Below are 21,189 nucleotides of genomic sequence, written 5' to 3' on the forward strand. Positions count from 1 at the left end.
AACATTTTATTGCTAGGTTAGTATGCTGAATTAGTTCAGTGGAGTTTCGTGAGTGCCAGATACAGTGTAAAGGAGGAACTGGGAGCGGGGTGCAGGACCAGATGGGTCAGTACCTCAGCCTGCTGTGCAGTTGGAACACAACTCCTCATGTTCCTGAGAACGTATTTTCAGTCTTTGCTTGTATGCTGCAGAGCACAGCTTCATTCATACAATAAGGTAGAATCAGAAATTGCATGTGAAGTTTAAAATGCTTCTTAAAGGGGATTTTCCGGAATCATAACATCAGGAGGAACTCTTCTCTTGATTTTCATATTCATGTATTTCAACAAGGCCTAAACAACTGTGTGGAGAACATGGTTAATTACAATATTCAGAGAGAAAGAATTTTTTTTTCTTTAAGATTCTCTGTATGATTTTGTTTTCCTTGACCTGCTGCAGAAGACATGAATAAAGAAACAGCATTACAGTCCTCTGGCATCTCAAATAGTTTTACATACTTAAAGGCTTAAAGAAAACCTTCACTGAGTTATGAGAAACATATAGGAGAGAAAGTAGCTGTATATTCTGTTTAGAGCTTAGAAACTTTATAAAGTGACTTGGCTAAGGTAAAATTGCACACCTAGAACAATTTATGAATGCCATTTAGAATGACTATATTTCAGTCTTGCCATTCTGGAGCATCTTGTTTATAAAAAAGAAAAGACAAAAAGGAAAAAATTCGAAGAGTAGTAACAAAATGATAGTGTATTTGTAAAACCAAAGTCTAAGTCCCGGGAAAATTCCAAAGTGGTGGCTCTGAATATAGATCAGCTCATGGCATGAATTATTAGGAGCATTGACACAGCTTAATCATCCTTCTCTCAGTCAGGCTGCTTTTTAACCTCAGCAGTCTTACTTGTGTGATCGGAGCTTCTCTCTTTTGTACCTTTTCTACATGTATATGAAATCCTGTTGTAAGGAGCTAGATAATAAAGAAGAGAAACGCAAGAGTCAGTTAGCATCTTGCCCTGTATCATGTAAACAATACCTCCTGTTTACCTAAAGGCCTAACTGAAACCAGTTTCCTGAACCCAGGAGAGGTTGATAAGCATGATGTGGAAAACAAAGCTTTAAAAAAAAAAAAAAAAAGTAATTAATTTCACCACTTCTACAAATATTATTGATTAAACAGTATAAAGACCATCCTGTCCCTGCATCTTTCATAAGAAAATTGTGCCCTTCTCTTAGCATTTTAATTTTTCCATTATAAGCCATGCACTCAAATTTTAAGCTAAATCTCTGTTAGTTTTATTCACTAATGCAATTAATTTAGTGCACATCTTCATTCACAAAAATGGCTTTCCACATATCATTTGTTAAAATTCATAATTTTGCTCCTTAGCTAACACTGGCCAAAATTTGCAGGATTAGAAGGTGGTTCTGGAATAATGGAACAACCAACCTTGTGTGAGCAGGAGAAAGACTGTCTCAGCAGTTGGCCAATGAAACCAGAACTCCCAAACACCTTTCAGGACAACTACAAAGCTTAGTAACTACAGGAAAACTCATTCAAAGCTAGGTTTTTCTTAAGTATGACTACAGTAACAGTCAAAAAGACAAAAAACATGGATGAGTTTATTCTAACTGTGAGATAGAGTGGGAAAATATTTGTGCATGCGCCTGTTATAATTCTGTGTGTTTTCACTCAAAAGATAATCAAGGACAGCAAAATTATCTAGCAAAACCAGAACAAAAATGTTAGAATGACATTGAAATATCTACTGTTAGTTCTTTGTTAAATAATAACGTACTTAAATTACATAGAGTAATTTTTTTTTTTTTTAAGTAATGCAGTTCAGTCATGGAACAAGCTATCAAATACACTGTAGCATCTGCAAAGTAGAAGGTGAAAGTTAAGAGTCAGCTACTAGCAATATTTTAGGAATAAATTATTCTTCTACAATATGAAAAAGACCAACTTATTAAAAGACCCTTTCAGCCTCAGTGATTATGACTAGCCTACGGTGTGAAGTGGCTTGACTGTGAGTGTTTTGGAACTAACCAAAGCTTTTAGGAAAAAATGTGATCTGAAACGTCACGAGAACAATGACTCCTAATCCCAATAAGCCTGGGAAGCACTGTGCTCCTGAATAAGCAGCAGAGGACCTTGACTGAGAACATGACTCTTTAGAGGGGCCAAAAGAGATGACAGAAGTTCAACTGAAACAATGAGGTCTCGCAGCATAGAATATGTTTCAATGCCACGTTTGGGGATATTAACACATTCGGCATCACTTCAAGACGACCTCTGTCAGTGCTGAGAAGCTGTCTGACCAGACTGCAGTCTTATCTCTCTAACTGATGCTGATGGGAATTGTGATGATTCAGTTGTTCTTCGTGCCTGCTCTGGGATTTCATTGACCAAATAACAGTTTCTAATGTGACATCGGGTGTCTTAGGATACAAGAGACAAGAGGCCAGCAATGTGACACAATATATGGAAGATCCATGCCTTTCTGAAAAGGCACTTGGAGATCCAGTGGGATAAGCTAGTGCACCTGAAATGGCAATAGACTCCTAGGTTCAGACAATGCAGTGCTGTTCTCCTTAGAACCAACAATGAAGCCATGAACAGGTGTCTCAGAGCTAGGAATGAGCTCCTTTCTCATCCAATATATATCTTGTGTGTAGAATGGTAGAAGTGTTGAAAATGTTTCTTGGAGTCAAACATAAATCAGAGATGGTCACTGGTAGGCAGAGAACAAGGTTCTGAAGGCCAACCAAACAAAGAGGAGAAAGTGAAGACCTGAGGAACACAAAAGATGGGAAAGAACCTAGCTGTATATCTCCCGGTCTCTGTCCTATTCAAAACAATTTTATAGCATGAACAAGAAAACTAATGATAATATTGCCCTTTAAACAATGCTTTAATAACTGTCCTTTATTCATTTGCAATGGAATATAAACTGTATGTATGGCAAAAAAAAAAAAAATCTCATTTCCTAGCAAATGAAATCTTATATTGGAGTGACTGGAGTGCGAGATACAGTTAAACAACTTGAGCTTTGTCTGGAGGTCACTCTGCTACTAGCAACCCAGATGATTTTTTCATGCCATTTAAATTTATCTGTGGTGAGTTTTCCTTATCCTTAAATAAGATAAATACTTGGGTTTTTTTCAGAGGAGTATTTTGAGAATTAACATGGCATTTGTAACTGCTTTAACATTCACAGATGGAAAGTGCTATATAATGTGAAGTATCATAATGAGAACTGAATACCACAGCATAAATTGAAACTATAGAAGGCTGAATAATTTAAAAAAAAATAAAAATCTATTCCTAGAAGTTTTTTAAGGTCATGTGGAGACAAGTTATTGTATCCCAATTTGATGAGCAAACTCCTCTTGTTCATTAAAGGTGTAGGTGTGTATTTCGAAGTCCCAGCAGACTGCCACCAAGTTCAGCTGGAAGAGCTGAGAAGGTAATGAAATACTTCCACTAGACTATCCTAACTCTTACCCTCAAATCAAAACACATAGTTAAGACATAAACTAGAAAAATGTGCAGCACATGAATTGCAAAGAGGAATGTGACCTTTTTTTTGGTGTGTTCCTTCAGTTAATATTTTTAAAAGACTTTTTCTAAGAGTTGTAGGGTTTCCTTGGGAATAAAGCAACTGAAAAGGTAGATTTTGTACTTCACAATGCATGCTCCAGACCAGCCATATCAGTATATAGAATGGGGATGAAAGTGTAACTGAAAATCTGTAACGGTTGGTCATGAGGAGTCAAATTTTCCATCTTTTCCAAGCAGGTGTTTCCTGCTGATGGTCTGCTGATTCATGTACAACTGCTTCAAAAATGACTTGGCAGTGGGAACAGGATAGAGCAACTCTGAAAGAAGAGTTGAGGGTTTTATTCCATGCCTCATACTATAACTTGACAGTTCTTAAACAAGTATTCCTACCTTGCAAATACATTGTTATCATTACATCACTCATCTGCAAAGAAACTTACAGAGCTTATCAGAATCTACAGAAAATTAACTGTACTTATGTATAAAATAAAAATCACTCATACTCTAGGCAGGTCAAACAAAACACAGGTGGTGCATGCACATTGCACACATGTGAGCTTCTGCACCTGGAAAAAGTGTAACAGCAATTGGGCTAAGGTAGGTGTACGCTAAACCCCATGTATTTCATTATTAGGACTCACTAGTGTGAATAAAGCATAACTTGCTACACTATTTACATATTAGTTCCACATCGCTATTTTATCAGTTAGTAAAACAGAAAATGAAACCAGAACAGATATCAATTAAAAGATAATGCATCTCCCATGTATGGGAATAAAGCTTTGATGTTATTCATATCACTGAGATGAAAATCAGATAGTTGCCCAGTGTAATTTCTGTCCCTCTAAAACTATTTTCATTAAAGGTCTTCAAGTTCTGCTTCAGAAGCAGGTAACAAAAGAAGAATTTCTTACACTTAGTTGTATTTAAGTTGCATTGAGAGCATATCTGTCCATAATATGCAACAAGAAATTCAGTATTTGTATAAATAATGTACTTGAGACAATGGTCATGTATTCATACAGATCACAAAGGCATCTGGAGCACTCTGTCTCCCCAAAATGAGGGCACAAAATGTATAAAGAAAGGTTTTGTCAGCTACGGTGTCTCTAGGCATCCCTGACTGTACTTTTCAACTTCCCACACAGAGGAAGTGCTACTCCCATGCTCCATGTTGTAAAGGAGGCAAAAGCTACAGCAGCTGAGACCACTGGAGTGAAGCCTTGGTGAGAGGCTGCTTGAAGGGGCTGCGCATGACTACAGCGCATGACTCTAGTACACAGGCTTCTTCTGTTTGGGCCAAATGCGACATTGACACACTCTGCAGCTCAGCACCAAACACCTTCTCCATTCTCCAACAGTTTACTTGCATTTCTGCATACGTGCTGGTTTCTTTTGGCTCCAAAGGCAGCTTCACCTGCAGGGTTTCATTTTTCTGTTAGACACCTTGCTGTTGATCTTCCCTTACTGCACAAAAGAACTTGCTCCAGTGCCTCTTTCACAACACCTTCTTTGTAGTAAACGAAAGCCTTAATAATTATATTTTGATTGCAGAGTTGATTAATTCTGACTTTGTTTAATTTGCGACCTTTGCTGAGATCTTTAGGGCTGGGAATTAGAGAGCACACTGTACCACTGTACTTTGGACACTGTGGGTTTGCCAATTTGTTTCATGCCTCATTTGTCACAAAACCTATGAAATTATAGTCCAAAGCCAGCTTCATATTTTTCAAGGCAAGGCAAAAATGTATTTGTTTTTGTTTTAAATTAACATCTCCTGGCTAAATTAATCTAGGTTTTCAAACTCCAAACCAAAGCCCTCACTAACAATGTGAATCTAGCAAGTGAGACAAATCCAAAGATCAGCTTAGCAAAAGAGAACAGATTGCTTCTCTCCAATTACAGCACTAAAGTGGCAAGATAAACATACTCAATTTTAGGTATAGACATATCATAAAGGAAAAATGAGGATGTAGAAAGCATCTGTATGAGAACATGCTAGAAGAGAGAAAAAAATGAAGAAGTATGTATCTTATATGCACAATATTTCCTATTAAACATCTGTGTCTCAAATACTGAGATATTTAAACCCCTACAAACCTAGTATCTTCAGATTTTAATTCCTGACATCACTAAAGTTCTGTGGCCATGGGTGAACAAGTCAGTTCATGTTTTTGTTTTCAGTTTGCTCCTTTGAGGAACAATGACAGTATTTCTCTGTTTTTATAAAAAGGAAGACTTTGACATGTAAGATGTGCCAATGAAAAGAACTAAACTGCAAAGTGCTCTTATTAATAGTTGCATTATTAATATTTTTGAAGAAAATGTGGCTAGCTGAGGTCATAAAGGCTTTTCCAAATATCAGATTATATCCTTGGCATTCTTTATAACCTAACCAGACCTAACCCTTTCAGATTTCCTGCCTATTGAGGCCTTGAAAGGCAGCAAGAATTTTGCAGCTACCTTGAACCAACAAATTCAATGATGTTTAATTCTTTCAATTTAAAAAAAAAGTTTCCTTTGCATGAAGAATACTCAAAATTGTTTACCTACAAGAGCAAAATTTCTTTTTAGAAATTGAATCTGCTAGCCAAAGTCAGTATTAACAGAGAGAACCGAGCCCACATAATGTGTAGAACAAGCTAATACATATGATACATATATTTTTACAAGATACATTTTTGGTTCTTACAGACATTCATTAAGGGAAGTATATGACCTGTGCTGAAGAATCACGAAAACCTGCAAGATAACACCCTCTCTATCCTCAAGTTCATCTAGTCTACCCCGAAAGCACGTTCAACTATATTTAAGCTATTTGTGATATGTTGGTGTAATTTGTCTGTAAAAACCTCCAGGGAACAGTATTCTACGGCTTCCCTAGAACCCCTCTTCACCTTATTGAGATCACTTTGAATCCTCATCTTGTTCTCCAAAATATCTGAACACCCACCATGGCATTTTGGCAATACATATCCTTTGGCTTGTCAGCCGCTTCATTAATGGACATTCTGAACAGTGGCAGACTTGGGAGAGACCTCTAAGGAAACCACGTAACATAGGTTTCCATTTTGACAATGAACTACTAACTATTCTTTTCCAGCTACCTGCTTATTCACTTTATAGTAGTTTAATCAGGAATATAATCCCTACTTTGTTGTTGAGACAGTTCTATAAAACAATGACAGAAATCCTCCTGATATCAAAACATATCACCTCTACTGTATTACCAAAGCTATGACTTGGCACATGGGGACACCTGGTTGATTTGTCATGATTTAGTCTCAACAAATTTAGGTTCTCTCTTACTTAACACTTTACTATTTTCTAAGTATTTCCAAATAATATTTTTGATCATTTACTCCAATAACTTTCTTGTAATTGAAGGTAGGCTCATGAAATCCTTGGCTGCTCAAAGCTGCTTGCAGTAGTCGTCTTTTCACAACAGTATCAGTGGCCTTAAATCTTTATTCATGAAATTAAACTAAATGATCAAACTAGTTGATTCTTAAGATTGTACAGAAAATACCAGTTACATCATTTAATTTAACCTCATACATAAAGCTTGATTCCTAGATTACCTAGTGGAAATAAACTAGTGTGATCCTTTAGTTTTCAATGTTTTCCTGACATCAACTTTAAAGCTGTAAAATGCTAGCAGACTGAAAAAGAACTATGGGTTTACAGAAAGCTATAGCTGTATCTATTCAGTGCTTGAGGAAAGGCTGTAAAAAGGGCTTTAGGGAACACCAAATATGACACTGAGTCAAACAATGTTTCAGTCCTCCCTACAATCCTATACATACTAGTTCCTAGTACCAGGAAAGATAGTTCTCTATCCTGCAATCTGTCTAAACTATAACACTGGATATTGGACTGGGGAGAAGTGACTCAATAGCAATGACAGCATTGCTATTAAAAAGAAAGAAACTTAAAGACCTTCAAGAAAGACACTTTTACAGTGCTTAGTGTCATCTTTTAGGATTTCTAAATGAACAGTTCTGGTCAATTTTCATGTTTTTAACTCCTGTTACATGTAGTCACTTGCTCTGCACAACACATACCACCAGACAACTCAACAACTCCCAAATCCTCTCACTGTGGAGTTTTCTCAGAAATTCCATAGACTTGCAAATGGTGCTTTTTATTTTGCCTAAAAGAACTCAGTAGTATTGTTTGGGAAGGGAGGAAACCAAAAAGATACACTGAATATTCCCATACAGTATAAAGACAAAGACTGTAGGGACTGCCAATGACTTGACTCATTTCTCCAACTTTTCTTACACAACTCCTACTTGTTGTCCTCCAGGATTGTAGGGAAGCAATTACTTGCTTCAGAGGTTATTTCTGTAATTAAAGCAAATTGACCTGACTTTCAAAAAGGAATTTCTGTTCAACACCAGAAAACAGTCTGAAGTTAGACTTTGCCTTACCTACACCCCGCAAAGCTACAGCATGATTTTAAAAACAATAAAAGAATGACTTGCATATGCACAGTGGCCATATGAGCACATCTAACCTTTGAGATTTCCCTCCTTGTATTTTGAACTACGTTGACGATGTCCGGATGGGATTTACAATGGCTCAAAGCTACTATTGTTCACACTACATTAAATCTACAATATATGCAATGAGATACCATAATATTTTCACTTGGAACTTCTATTAACCCACAACTTGACTGTATTTAATGAAATATGTAGTGCTCACAGAGTTGATTTATATGCATCACTATTTACAGTACACGTTTATAAAAGAGGAAAAAGCACCCTAAGGAACTCACGGTTCTTTTGACTTTAACAGAAAGTAAAAAGTGCCTGATTTGGTTTAGCTCAGTAACACCCCTGGAAGCCCCAGAATCTTATAGCTGGATTAGGGATGGCGACAGGAATCACTGATGCAGCTGAAACAGCTAGCATAGGAAATGTACTATTGCTACCAATCCTAAGTGAAAACACTCCTGCATATTTTAAAACAAAAATCACAGTCATATTTGTGTTTATCATGTATAGAAATATATAGAAACAATAAAAAAGGCATGCTGAAGACGTGGAAATCTATTTTTGTCAGTGTTGTTCTAGAAATAAGTGGAGTGGAGGATTCATACACCCATGGGGAAATTACACAGATTCTCTTGAACAGATAACCCTTTAGTTCTGACAGAACTTCTGAATGTATTTAATTATACAAAGAGTATGTTACAATATAGTAGAAGAACAGTGTTTTGTACTGGAAAAGGCATACAGAATTAGCTAGCAGAAGGCAGTATATTGGTACCCTTAAAGCTATCTTACAAGCAATCTGTTCTATATGTTAGCCAAAATAAAACCGTCACTCTCTCCATTCCTCTACCAGTTTAATATTGGGTTAGCTGAGTAATTATTTCTAGAAAAAAAGCACAATTCTTGTAATTCTTTTATATAAGATGATCTGCATGCAGGTTATGGTAAAAACAAACTTTTCCCAAAGCAACACCCTTTGGGCAGGAAGTACATGGGGGCAGTAATGACTTCCAAGAAATTATCTTGTGCTGCACCTGCTGAGTGTATTTGCAATAATGAACTAGCAACCTGAGAAAAGACAAGAAGGGTATTCATTCACTATTGCTAGGATTGTGCAAGCCTAAAAAATTTATACATTTTAGTACTCTGTATATATACGCCAAGATCTCTACTGATGAGATCTTTCACAGCAATTTCTGTAAGAATGCTGTAATCTATTAATAGAAAAGAAAAACATAACAAAACCTGTGTGTTCTTAACAGTGAAGCTATATGCTAGGTTTTTCACATTTTCACTTAAAAGAGGTCTAATTTCCTTTCACCATCTAGAAAACTATGTTCCAAGAACTATTGAAGGGATCACTTACACTAAACCCAGTCCCCGGAAAACATATCCAGAAGAAAAAATAATCTCCCATGGAAAGGAATGGAAACAAAAGTACAGTGTAGCTAAATTCTCAGCAAGTTAATGACTGGACCTCCTTTTCCCAACTCGTCCCTACAACATTAATAGTCTTAGAAATTACCAAGTGGAACAAACCCCTTTAACACAACCTGGTGCACTTTTCAGCAGTTGGTCTTGCTTCCAGGCCTGTCATGGCTCATTAAGATAGTATAGTACTTTCTCTCTGCAAGACTCTTCTCGGGGACCATAGAATTCAAGATAAAATGAGATACGGAGGTTTTATGACAAGACAGAACAGGACTGTGACATACCATGCCAAGATTTTAGTATCTGAAAAAGCCACACAAGAAAAAGTTTTCAAGGCAGGTGAAGAGTAAAAACAAGCCAGTTACAAAAGATAAACATAACTTCCCAATACTTAAAGAAACAGAATAAACCACAACAATCTAATTCTGTGTGTGCTCATATGGGGCACCTTATTTATGTAGCTTTGCTAAAGGATCACTTCTTTGCTTGGCAGTTTATCTTCCTGTGAAACTTTGAGATTCGAGTTTAATAGCTCTCTCACCTAGGTGAATCATTTGACCGACCAGTTTTGTACTGCTGCCCCGTAAGTGGCTTAAGCTTTTCTGCTTATTTCCATGACTCGGGACATCTAGTAGCCGTTGCACTGAAAACAAAGCGGCAGGCTGTCTCTAGTGCTGCCACAACACTGAGTGTCGGAGAGCGCTCAAAGGCTCATCGACAACGTAGGAGGACAGAAAGGATAACAGGCTTCATTCCTTAATTGCCAAGAGAAAAAACGTGCAAAAGAGATTATGTTTTCTCTCAAGCTTTCACCTGAATTAAAAAATTAATAGCAGAAGCCACCAAACTTGAAGGTAACCCAGATCTACAATTACATTTAGGAATAGCCTACTGTTTCATTACAGTGAGGAGAACTGTGCAGTTAAAAAAGAAAAAAAAATTCTGGCCTTTCAATAAACTTTAGCCTTAAAAGACACACAATATATCTACGTGCTGTATTTCAGCCTTCCTATCGGATTCTGTGTGATTCACTTGGAGATTAAAAATAGTTCCAAGGTCAGTTTACTTCCAAGTATTTAAACATAATGTCTGTATTGTTCAGTAATTAGAAATGGATAATTTTTCACATTTCAGACTACTGCAACTGAACTTTTTGCAACTTAAATGTCAAAATCTAACTGGGTGACCATATATAATTAAAAGAAACATATATAATTACATATTTTATGCTTGACAGTTATAAAGGACAAAACAATGGTAACAGGATATTGTTGGGTTCATTTTCACTGCGTGCCCTGAAAAAGACATTTTAAAGAAAAAAAATATCTGAGCTTATAGAAGAAAAAGAGGGACTGACACAGATGCATATGTTCAGCTTTGCCCCAGACAGTAAATCCTACAGACATGGAGTGCCCCCTGTGGGATTTTAGCTTATTTAATTTCACACAAAGTAATTATAGGAGGTGCTTTGGGACTATTGCTGCAATCACATGATGGCCTGATATACCAAGTGGCCCATAGACCTTATAGTCCAGTTCAAGATGATGAAGAGTTTGCGTTGGGCCTAGAAAGCCACACCTTGCAGATGCAAGGTTAACATATTAATGCTTTGTAGCACTGACAACAAATATGAAGTGACTTCAAACTATAGAGACAACTGTTTATACACATAGAATATATACATGCTTCGGCAACTAGGAATCACTTCTCCTCCTATAGGCATAAACCATAATTTCTCTAATGACCAAAAAAAAAAAAAAATTCTTTAATTTCCAGGAAGACAATTTCTGATGAGCTGACAAGTTATCATTGGATGGACATTGATATTTTTTTTTTCCCTGGTTCTGTTCACCACGGGTGCACATAACCTGAAATATTTTTGTTTGGTTAAAGTGTTTGCTGCGTTTGAAATTACTTCACACCTCATTTTGGATCAACTGAAATTACTTTTCTGGCAAATAAACTATGTGCCAATTAATCAGTTTCTTTTGGACTACTTTCAATTTCAACCTCATGCTCATACCTCCAGACAATATTGCTTTATTGCTGAGAGGATGAACTTTTCAGAAGATAAACTACCTCAGCTTCCACTGACTTAATTTTCAGTTGTGAGTGTTTGTGTGCATGTGTTCGTATTTTTCTTATCTGATAGCCAGAAAATGAACACATGGACTTATCAACCATCTACCAAATATTCTTAAGTGACTTGCACATCACGCAGGAAAACTTTAGCAGAGATAAGGACGAACAGTCTTCCTGCATAGCACCGCCTAGGCTGGCATCTTATTTTTCATAGTAGCCCTCACGTAGCTCTCAGCAGGCCTTCCAACTCTGAGATGAAATAAGGAAGGAATACAATAAACAGGTTCATTAAGCTACACAGGCCTGGTTCATCTCTGAGCACTTCCTACACTCTGTATCAAATGAAACACTATCTGTGGGATATATTCATGTAATTAGAGACTACTGTGATAAATATTCAAAAGACCACTCATGTAAAGTCACATAAGAAATCAAAAGACATTTTTTGACAGCTTGATTTTGAAATATAAATTATGTTCTATTTTAACAATTCATTAGTCTGTAAAATCCTTGGTTATTTTTAAAGAAGAAAGAGGATAGTAAATTATTCTTGGACAAGTAATAATCTTTCTGTTGTGTGCCAGCAGGATGAAGGATTCAACTCTGAAGCGCCAACTACATTATGTAAGTCTGCATCCCTTGAATTATAGGGCTGGCAGCAATCGCAATTAGCAGGAGAAGGCATAATTCAGGAAAGGGCTGTTGGACAGTTTTCCAGGTCTGAAAGAACAGATTGAGAAATGCTCCAACTGGGACTTTTCAACCCCAAAGCAGATGACTAGGAAGAACCTTCTGGTCCTTCTGACCATAACAAAAGGCCTCCCTTTTAAAAAAAAAAAAAAAAAAAAAAAAAAAAAATCTTCTTTACATGCAGACACAGTGTCTGTTCCCCTTCCCTGTAAGTGCAGTGTCCGCTGCTACAGTTTTGGCAACTGCATGAGCTCGGCCTCAGATTAGACTGTTTGTGCTCGGTTATTTTCACACACTGCCAAAATTTGCTGACAACACCAGGAGAAAAAAAAGGAAAGGAAAACTGGTGATTTTCAACAGTTTATAACTCAGCTCAGCCTAAGCAGGTTTTTATGGGACAAAGAACAGAGATTTCTCTGTAGACAGCACTTTATTCCTGCCTAATTTAAAAGATTTGCTGTGAATGATGGAAACATTAGAACTTCTAAAAGAAAACATAACAAAACAAAAATCCTAGCAGTTCACTAGTAATTTTTTACAGTAGATCAGGTTTGGTGATATAAATAGAGACACCATTATCTACCTCTCTCATAATTATTTACAACTAAGTTTTTTAAAAAAGAAAATGAAAATATTAGACTTAAAGGAAGAGGGCTTCAAAATATGTAGTATTTCTTTAAGGAGTGAAATTTCTTCCTTGGAATAATTCACACTTGAGCTATTCTAGTACTACAGTATTCCCTAAGGAGTGTGAAACGATCTTCTCAGGGTTACAGAGTCAGTAGTAAACACAAGTTCTACTCTAAGAAACAGTATTTTAAATATATATTTTCCCATACATAATAGCTAACAACTTCCTATTAAAACCCAGAGGTAACTTTCTGGAGTCCTCTTGTTGCTTTAACACTTTCTTTCAGTCCATATCTAGAATCTCCTAAAGCAGCATTTCATAAGCTATTTTTGTTGTATGCTCCCTACCCCATTAGCTGACCGCAGGGCCCAAGCTGTTAAACTTACACCTCTATCAAATCTCAAATTTAATCAGTGCTGCTTTTGATCACCTCAAACTTTTCCTCGTGAAGCATGCCCTAATACTTGGGAAACAATATTGCTTTACTGTGTCTTCGAACAGCTCTGTACAACAGCTATTGTTTTCCATTAAGAATACCAAAACCAGCTAGCTGCTTCACAAAATTGAGCACTCATTCAATTACAGTAATTTTTGAGTTGAAATAGTAGGAAACGTTTTAACAACACTAGAAACTCTTTGAGAAACTAGAAAACAGATGACAAGAGTGCTTTTCATAAAAGGCATAGGCTGGGAAAGTAGGGCAATGAAGAATATACTGGAGTTTCTGTATATAAATATGAGATATTTAATTGACTGTGAGCCCTCAGTAGAGACTTGTTTGCAACAGAGCCTCATGGTGAGGGTGACTTTTTGAAGTTTGGATGCTTTTGGCAGCTTTATAGAACTTTAAGACAGACCAGCTATGACTAAAACATGCTCAGCTAGTTAACTATACAAAAGTGATGTTTTTTCCATGTTTCTCTCCATGTGCTGACAGCATTACCATTCTCTCCAGCGTTCTTCTTCCTTCTGAGGTACAATGGATCTACCAGTTTATGCAGTTCCTGATACTACATTTCAGTACAACAAGTTTCCAACAATAACTTACTCAGCTAAGAGAGGTCATCATTTAGAAGAAGTGAATAGTTATATTAAAGGCTGTAGACCTACACAATTCCAAATACATTTCAGGATATACTGTACACTACGTGTACATTTTAATGAGAAGGTTTGGCAGAGCAGTTTGGCAGAAGAAAGTACTGCCAAGTGATTGGATATGGGATATATCTCCAGTTGCTTTGGATTCCCACATCACCTTAAGAGCTATTCTTCCCATCCCCCAATACACCAACTCTCAAGGCAGTCAAATTTATAGCTCAATAAAATTTTTTATTAAAAATAAAAAGTGTGGCTTTTAAATACTGCTCTCTTCCAATGTCCTTATGCCAGGTCTAGATCAGAGTGTTGTAGCTGAATATGAAGCTGGGGAGGCTTGATCCACTTTATACAGCCCTCCTAAGTTAGAATTTCAAGATCTAAGCCACCTCTCTTTCCATTTTGTAACAGCTGTTTTTCTATCCTTTCATTAAAAAAAAAAAAAAAGAGACTAGCGTAGAAAAGTTAAATAAATAAATAATGGCTCACAAAACCACAGTGGAGGAACCACTGCTGGTCCTGCCAATAAAAATGTTCCTTCTCTTCAGGGCTGGCTAAACAACTGAAAGTGTTTCTAATGAACTGCTGGCACCACTATCCATCATTGCACTAAATGGATTCATGTCTCCCTAAACTAAGGATAACTATTTATCTATAATGCATGGTCAGAAATTAGGAAGTATTTAAGCCTTAGAAGTCTAATTCCTCACTTCTCCCCACCTCCTCAAAGCTTGGTTTTATTCAAACCTCCTTAGGTAAAGATGATGAGAGAAGCCTGACTGATAGAGAGCTTCAAACTCTGTTCCAGTGCTTATGAATCATCCACATGAGTTTGAAAAATACTTTAGCAGACCAGACATCTGCAGTCTGATTTTAGCATTACAACCACCTGACATTATGTTTAGCTCTTCCCTCTTTTTTTTTTTGTCATTTGTTACACTGACTTGCATCTTACCTTAAAGTAGATTATAGGCTACTCAAAGCAAGATGGCACATTCATAAGACACACAAAATAATTGAGTCCCAAGAATTGTTTAGGATCTTCGAAGATGCTATTGTGCAAATAACAGTAGTCTACTGCAAACAATCGGAAGGAAGAAATGTTTTTCAGCTCTAACAAAAGTGTGAAAGTCATGTAGGTAATCCCTGGTCAGAAGTCACTTTTGAAGGCTTGACTGATTACATAGATAGCTGCTATCTACAGAGACATATTCATTCAATGGCTGGCTTTAGAACACCGGGGATCAGAGGAGAATTCAGAGATATCAGTAAAACATGCCTACAGACAATGAAAAGGAACACTTACTTCATTTCCAAGACTTCCTCCAAATGTTTCCTTCTCTCAGCTCGTAGGTTGGTCAAATGAGTTTCCTTCTCAGCCAAAGACTGTTGTGTAGAGGACAATTTTGCTTTCATTGACTCCAGCTCTTGCTTAACCTTCTCCATGGCCATCATCAACTCTTCTACCTGAAACGTTTTTGGGGAGGACAGGAGGAGAGAAAAACAGTGTAATGTGATCAACTGGAACTTACTAAATGTCACAACTAAGTTGGAACACAAAGGTTACCAGTGCATGTACACTGCGTAACACTTCTGTATACTGGAAGCATCATCTAGTGCTGTGGACAGTACATCTATACTTGACTGAAGCAACATTACGGTCTGTGAATTAACATAGTCTGGTCACTGGAATGTTACCATTACAATACCAAATTACAAATCTTCAACTCTTCAGTATTTCTATTTTAGAAAATGTACCACGAGGATAAACGGATGGCCTGTATATATTAAAATCATCCCACAAAAATGCTAGGTATTAAATGGAATACATCAATAATATACCAAAAGGATAAAAAAACCTGTCTCTGTAAATGATGCCTAAAGAGAAACTACATATACACTTTAAGAACAAAGGTAATGTTTCTGAAACAGGGAGAGGACTGGGCTCCCATGAAGAACAAGCTATAAGGCAATTCTCCTCAAAGTATCTGTTTAACAATGCTTACAGGCATGTTTTGTGATTTAGCAACATAAAAGACATTTTAAAAGTTGCTGATAGCAGACTACAGCAGAACAATGCTCATATCTTTGGTAAATGGGAAAGGTTCAGAATTAACAAGACTAAATTCTAGCATAGATATTACACAGATGAACATAGATAGTCATATTTTATTTTGCACTTGGAGCAGGTTCTGTCTCAGCTAAAATTTATCACTAATTAACATGCAAAACTGCAATAAATGCTCAAGTATAGCTACATGTAACATACAAAAACCTCTGGATGTTCTTTTAATAATTTTATAATAATGCTTGATAGCACACATTACTTTCACTGACTTCTTCCATATAGATTTTCTCTTTCTATCACAACCAACTGTTCATAAACAATTTTATAATGTCCTTCAAATAGGAGAAACTCAGATGCTACTGTTGCACATAATCAAACATTTGTATAAATTTAGCATGACAATACAGCACTGCATTGCATTTATATCCCTGCATAACAACCAACTTGTGCTCCATCCTGGAAGTGAATTACTGAAATTATATTAAGCTCAATTACATGTTTTTACAAAGACAGTTGGTCACATCACTCACTATATAGGTGCTGGAGGATGGCAGGTATGGAACATATCACCCCTTGCTTTAACAAATCCCATACTCCTAAAGGCAGAGCTAATGACTCAGGACAAACATGGATAATGAGATTGGTTTTCATCCTCAATCAGTGATAGAGCAAGAAACATTGCAATTCAGAATTAGCACATTTATAAAAATCAAGCATAGACATCATGCAGTGTTTACTGCAGAAAGCCTATCTACTACCACTCAAATGCAGCTGACAACAAACATTCTTCTTATGCCCAGCAAATTAAGAAAAATTTAAAATATATGCAATTATCAAAAACTATTCAAAATGTACAGCCAAGAATTCATCCAGTAATCATCAGACCGAAGGAGAATTTCGGTGACACATAGTCCAAACTGGCTAGCATGCATGTAATGACCAAACTTTTTCTCTCTTACTAGTGTTTCGTGTGCAAAACAAGATCAGAAAGTCTGTCAATTTTTAAAACAAAGTGAAAACTCCATAAAATGAAATAGAGAAATATATCAGTAAAGAGTGGAAAGAAAAACTGCAGAAACAATGAATAGCAAAAATACTACTAGGATGGAAACTGATGCCTTGAAAGAGAAGAGTAACGTGCTGAGGAAGTGAAGGTGTGCTAGTATATCAGCTTCTAGTATATCAGCTTCTACTTCCTTTGGGTGGACCAGAATTACTGACATAATAAATGCTTTCCTTTAAACTGAGGAGAAAAGAGGCATGCCAACTACAAAACCTTCTGCTTATAACAGAAAACAACCTCAAATAAACAAGGCCCCAGCCAACTGCAACAATCAAAATGGCTTGTGTCAATCTGTCAGCTGCCAAGATAAAACAATCTTTGAAGCAACACCTTTTCCATAATCAGGCTTGGAAGATTTCTGACATCCTTCATTCCATTCCCATCATCAAGATTTGTGACGCTAACACTGAAGGACTGGTCTGCTTGATGCAGATCTGTAGCATAACAACTCTGTGCTGTTAAGAAGACACAACAAGGCCAGAGGCCGATATCTAGGCCAAGGCTCCTAGTGCCAGGTGGCAAGATCTAACTCTGCAAGAGTACTTTGTAGTAGTGGTTATTGCAGGTACTTAACCTTTTTCTCATTGCTCTGTTTGTTAATTCTTCTAATTTTAAGGTTACATTCTGTACTTTTGCAAGTTAACAGAAGATTGATCTAATAACATACTAGGAATGGCTGGAACGCGACTGGCTTTTAAACTGTGCCAACAACTTAGTTTACAGAACTGTCGTTACCTTCCATCCTCTCCAGCAAGTACCATTTGTCATGTGATTTACTAAAGACAAAACTCACTAAAGCAATGATCACTGTATTCACAATAAAGATTTCACTGTTCAGATTCATCAAGTTACAGATACTCCATGGGACCATTTCAGTTAAAATTCTATAAAACGTAACATTTTATTTTGCCGCTTATGAATCTTAGTGCAGGGCTGTCTGTATATGTCCCAGTAAGCAGCCCTGTGAGAAGCAATACAGGAATATTCACTGGAAGCAAACTGCTTGCAAAGCACATCTAATTTAGCCTATACAAAAAACTTCAAATCCACCCTTGATTCCCCCCCCCCCCAAAGGAGCTAATTATATAATAAAGAAAAAATATTTGCCAAGAACCAGAGTTCTCGGCACGCTGAGACATTTTCAGAGACATGCTGTTGACATTTTCAATTTAACTGCAGGTAAGCTTGTGCCCTGTCAGTTATAACTAGAAAGTTTCCATTTCGGAAGGTGTAAAGAGTGTACTCTTGCTCCTCTTTTCTCTCTGCTCAGATGATAGTATATAAAGCAGAGTATATCTTTGACTACCTATGACCTACCCATGACCCAGTTCTCTGTATTCTGAGCAGGATGGATCTGCAGAGAACTTAAATGGAGACTATTTTTTCACTGTTTTTAGGCCTTAAGTGACCTGACCAGATGACAGCTTATCTTTAAGGAAGAACAGGAAGCTGAGTGAAGTTTCCATTAGAGAGAGTTCCTGAGAAACTGAACAAACTATGTGAAAGAGGACAAACTATGTCAATTGGATCAGTATGGGATTCACAGCAGCAGCAAAGGGAAATGTCAATACAGGACAAATTTTTTACATAGTAGTACATCTCCTTAGAAAGCATGGTGGAAAGAAAAGGCAATATAATAGGAGAAGTTTATCTACCATGTCAGTGGCAGCCTGTAAAGAAATAGAAGAAATGATGTAATACCAAAAGAATGAAGCCCTTTTCAGGAGCCTATCTACCATCTTAACCTCCCTGCTCCCACAAACTCTAATTTCAGGCACCTCTAACTCAACTGTAAATCTGAAAACAGGCTGTTGCATAGACATACAGTTGCCACATTATCTCCAAGTATGTGGTGTTTCCAGCAAGCTTTTGTGGCTATTGGGTAATGTGAAGCCAGGAACTTCTAAAGAGCTTGGTCAAGTTCCCCCCAAAGTCAGTAAAAAGACAGTAAAATTGAGAAAGGGACTGGATATGCAAAATATTAATGAGGCTGGGCATCTTAATGAACCTCCGTACTAGCTCCTGGAAAGATCACTGATGATCAGGATAGGCAAGCTCAAATTCCCACCTCTTATGTGAGGAGAACTAATGCATTACTGAAAATTTCTGAAGCACAGTAGACATTTCAGGCCAGGAAGAAGGCTACATCAACTGATGCGGTTGGTATTGGTTGCCTCTTAAAATGAGCGCCCAAAGACTCTAATACCTAAGGTCAACCCAGACAGACAGGCTAGCTAAAGCAGCCTCAGGATCCCCAAATGCTTCAGTGTGTTTATATTACAATCTAGTGGCAGCTACCTTTTCTTCCCATTGTGAACTTCTACCTCAGTGATTAAGGATCACCTGAAGAGAACTTTTCTATTGGACAGAAAATTAAAAAAGGCCTCCATAGCCCTCTCTGGAAGATAGTTCTGGAGCTTAATTTTCTGCTTACACCTTCTCAGAGAAGCACAGCAATTCTGGGTCATCATCCAAGCAACAAATGCATGATGAATGCTGGTAACATGATGTAATTCACTACAGTGGTACCATGCAAATATAAAGGGGCAATGGAGTCATCAATATGGCAAAAAAAAAAAAAAGAGCAAGATGCTATGTGCTTGAAAAAACACTTACAAGGGCAGAGGATCTATTCTGAAATGGTGACCCGTGCAATCCACGTTTATATGATATGTGCATATAAAGAATGAGGAAAAGGCTAAAGAACACCCTCCACAGACACTGCAAAGGAAAATTTTCCAGTCTCAAGTGACAGGATATGAATGCATCCATAGTTCAAATGTATATGACTGGCTTCAATAGTATTTATTAAGGATAGCAAATCAGTGGTACACTATATAAATAATGTGTAGATTAACAATCTTTGCAGAAGAGACTGCATTTCTCTCTGTTATTCGTTTTTTCATAGAATGTTTTGTGTCGGAAAGGACCTTTCAGTATCACCTAGCCCAACTCTCCTGCCATGGGGAGGGACACCTTCCACTAGACCAGGTTGCTCAAAGCCCCATCCAACCTGACCTTGAACACTTCCAGGGACGGGGCATCCACAACTTCTTAGGGCAACCTGTTCCAGTGTCTCACTACACTCATCGTAAAGAATTTCTTCCTTATGTCCAGTCTAAACTTACCCCTCTGCCCCATGTCTTGTCACTACAGGCCTTGGTAAAAAGTCTGTCTTTCTTGTAAGTCCCTTCATATATTGAAAGGTTGCAATAAAGTCTCTTCAGGCTGAACAACTCAAATTCGCAGCCTTTCCTCATAGGAGAAGTGCTCCAGCCCTCTGATCATCTTTGTGGCCCTCCACTGGACTCGCTCCAACAGGTCCATGTCCTTCTTATGTTGGGGGCCCCAGAGCTGGATGCAGTACTCCAGGTGGGGTCTCACCAGAGCAGAGGGGAAGTATCACCTCCCTCGACCTGCTGGCCATGCTTTTTATGCAGCCCAGGACACGGTTGGCTTTCTGGGCTGCAAGCACACATTGGCAGCTTATGTCTGATTTTTCATCCCCAAGTATCCCCAAGTCATTCTCCACAAGACTGCTCTCAATCCATTCAAACCCCAGTCTGTACTGATATTGGGTATTGCCTTGAACCCAGTGCAGGGCCTTACACTTGGTCTTGTTGAACTTCATGAGGATTTTCACTGATTCAGCTAAAGTTTTAACCATCCAGATGGTCCAAGGTATCTGTTGGTCTTGTTATTTCTCCTTCCTCATCCTTTTTTTTCTTTTGATCAAGCACAAAAGACTGCACATCAGTCCATAATTAAAAGTCTCAAAGGGCATGACAAAGGGACTTGACTACTACACTAAGAACCCTACTCCTAAAGTGGAGACACAGTACTTCAGGTGCAGCAATACATAGGAAACTTACAGCTTAATGTTTAATTACATGCCTGAAGACAGACACATTTTTATATTTCGGATTGAAGGAAAGAAATTATATTTCTTTCAATACACATACAGACACAGTGGGCTATGGGATAGCTGTTTATATTCATTATTATGTCCCAAAAGTTCCAGGCAGAATACCAAATGATGAAATTTTAGAGAATACAGATACAAATACCAAC

At 37.4% G+C, this 21,189-nt stretch overlaps 1 protein-coding gene across 1 annotated transcript in view; it reads right to left on the bottom strand.

Annotated features, from left to right (window-relative positions):
• Nucleotides 1-21,189, bottom strand: part of ERC1 (ELKS/RAB6-interacting/CAST family member 1) — a 294,179-nt gene that overhangs the window by 84,024 nt on the left and 188,966 nt on the right. Inside the window, exon 15 of the mRNA XM_010566193.1 lies at nucleotides 15,294-15,454. Within this exon, the coding sequence (XP_010564495.1) occupies nucleotides 15,294-15,454 (161 nt within the window). The remainder of the gene's footprint in view (nucleotides 1-15,293; nucleotides 15,455-21,189) is intronic.

This window comes from Haliaeetus leucocephalus, unplaced genomic scaffold (assembly GCF_000737465.1).
Source record: "Haliaeetus leucocephalus isolate CR32 unplaced genomic scaffold, Haliaeetus_leucocephalus-4.0 Scaffold206, whole genome shotgun sequence".
Classification (NCBI taxonomy): Eukaryota; Metazoa; Chordata; class Aves; order Accipitriformes; family Accipitridae; genus Haliaeetus; species Haliaeetus leucocephalus.